The 1252-nt window shown below is 42.3% G+C and overlaps 1 protein-coding gene across 1 annotated transcript; it reads left to right on the forward strand.

Annotated features, from left to right (window-relative positions):
- The first annotated feature begins 295 nt into the window (after window positions 1-295).
- On the forward strand, window positions 296-1252 carry LOC114042113 (putative olfactory receptor 10D4). Its single transcript, XM_027860796.1, has one exon. It carries the CDS (start codon window positions 296-298, stop codon window positions 1250-1252), a length of 957 nt encoding a protein of 318 aa, XP_027716597.1.

Raw genomic sequence — 1252 nt, forward strand, 5'->3', positions numbered from 1 at the left:
CTCTGTAGACCTTCAGTTTGGTAGTCAGTCTAATATCTCTTCTCTCTAACACCTCTTCTCTCCCACTTACTCCAACCTACCTTCATTCTGTCTCATTCACTATGTATATTTTTGGCAGAGAGATCTTGGATTCTTAGTATTTAGTACTCAGAAGCTGTGGGACCCTGACAGCAGCAGTCTCTAACTTGTGTCAGTTTGAAGCATTTCTTTCTCTTGGATTCAAAAGCAGTATATTTAAAAAAAAAAACATTAAATTACACATTTCCTTTACAGATAGCCAAGAGCTGACTTTGACATGGAAATGAAGAACTACACAGTCGTGACTGAGTTCATCCTGCTGGGAATCCCTGAAACAGAGGGGCTGGAGACAGTGCTCTTTGTTCTCTTCTTATCTCTGTACTTATGCACACTGTCAGGGAATGCGCTCATCCTCACAGCCATCATTTCTTCCTCTCGTCTTCATACTCCTATGTATTTCTTCCTGGGAAACCTGTCTATATTAGACATGAGTTTTTCCTCAGTTTCCTCACCTAAAATGTTGTTCTATCTTTCTGGTCAGACACCAGCCATCTCTTTCCAAGGATGTGCAGCCCAATTGTTCTTCTACCATTTCCTTGGCTCCACTGAATGCTTCCTGTACACCGTAATGGCATATGATCGCTTTGTTGCCATCTGTCACCCTCTACATTACACAATTATTATGAATCATAGGGTGTGCTCTATCCTAGCAACAAGCACCTGGATGTGTGGGTGTGTTCATGCTACCGTCCTGACCTCCCTTACTTTCCAGTTACCTTATTGTGACCCCAACCAAGTAGGCTACTATTTCTGTGACATTCCTGCTGTTTTAGCTCTGGCCTGTGCAGATACATCGTTAGCCCAGTGGGTTGGTTTCACTAATGTTGGTCTTTTGACTCTCATATGCTTCTTCCTCATTCTCATTTCCTATACTTGCATTGGGATCTCCATATCAAGAATACGCTCTGCAGAAGGTAGACGGAGATCTTTTTCCACTTGCAGTGCACACCTTACAGCAATCCTTTGTGCCTGTGGGCCTATCATCATCATCTACCTACAACCCACACCCAGTCCCTTGCTTGGCTCAATAGTTCAGATATTAAATAATCTTGTGACCCCTATGTTGAACCCCTTGATCTATAGCTTAAGGAATAAGGATGTGAAATTTGCCCTCAACAAAGTGTTAAATAAAATGGGACTCATTGTTGAGAAGGAACAAGCCTCTGAGTATTGA

The sequence above is a fragment of the Vombatus ursinus genome, unplaced genomic scaffold (assembly GCF_900497805.2).
Source record: "Vombatus ursinus unplaced genomic scaffold, bare-nosed wombat genome assembly UNPS02014258.1, whole genome shotgun sequence".
In the NCBI taxonomy this organism is placed as follows: Eukaryota; Metazoa; Chordata; class Mammalia; order Diprotodontia; family Vombatidae; genus Vombatus; species Vombatus ursinus.

Coding starts and splice junctions, on each gene's coding strand:
- LOC114042113 (XM_027860796.1), top strand. CDS start 296: ATGGAAATGAAGAACTACACAGTCGTGACTGAGTTCATCCTGCTGGGA.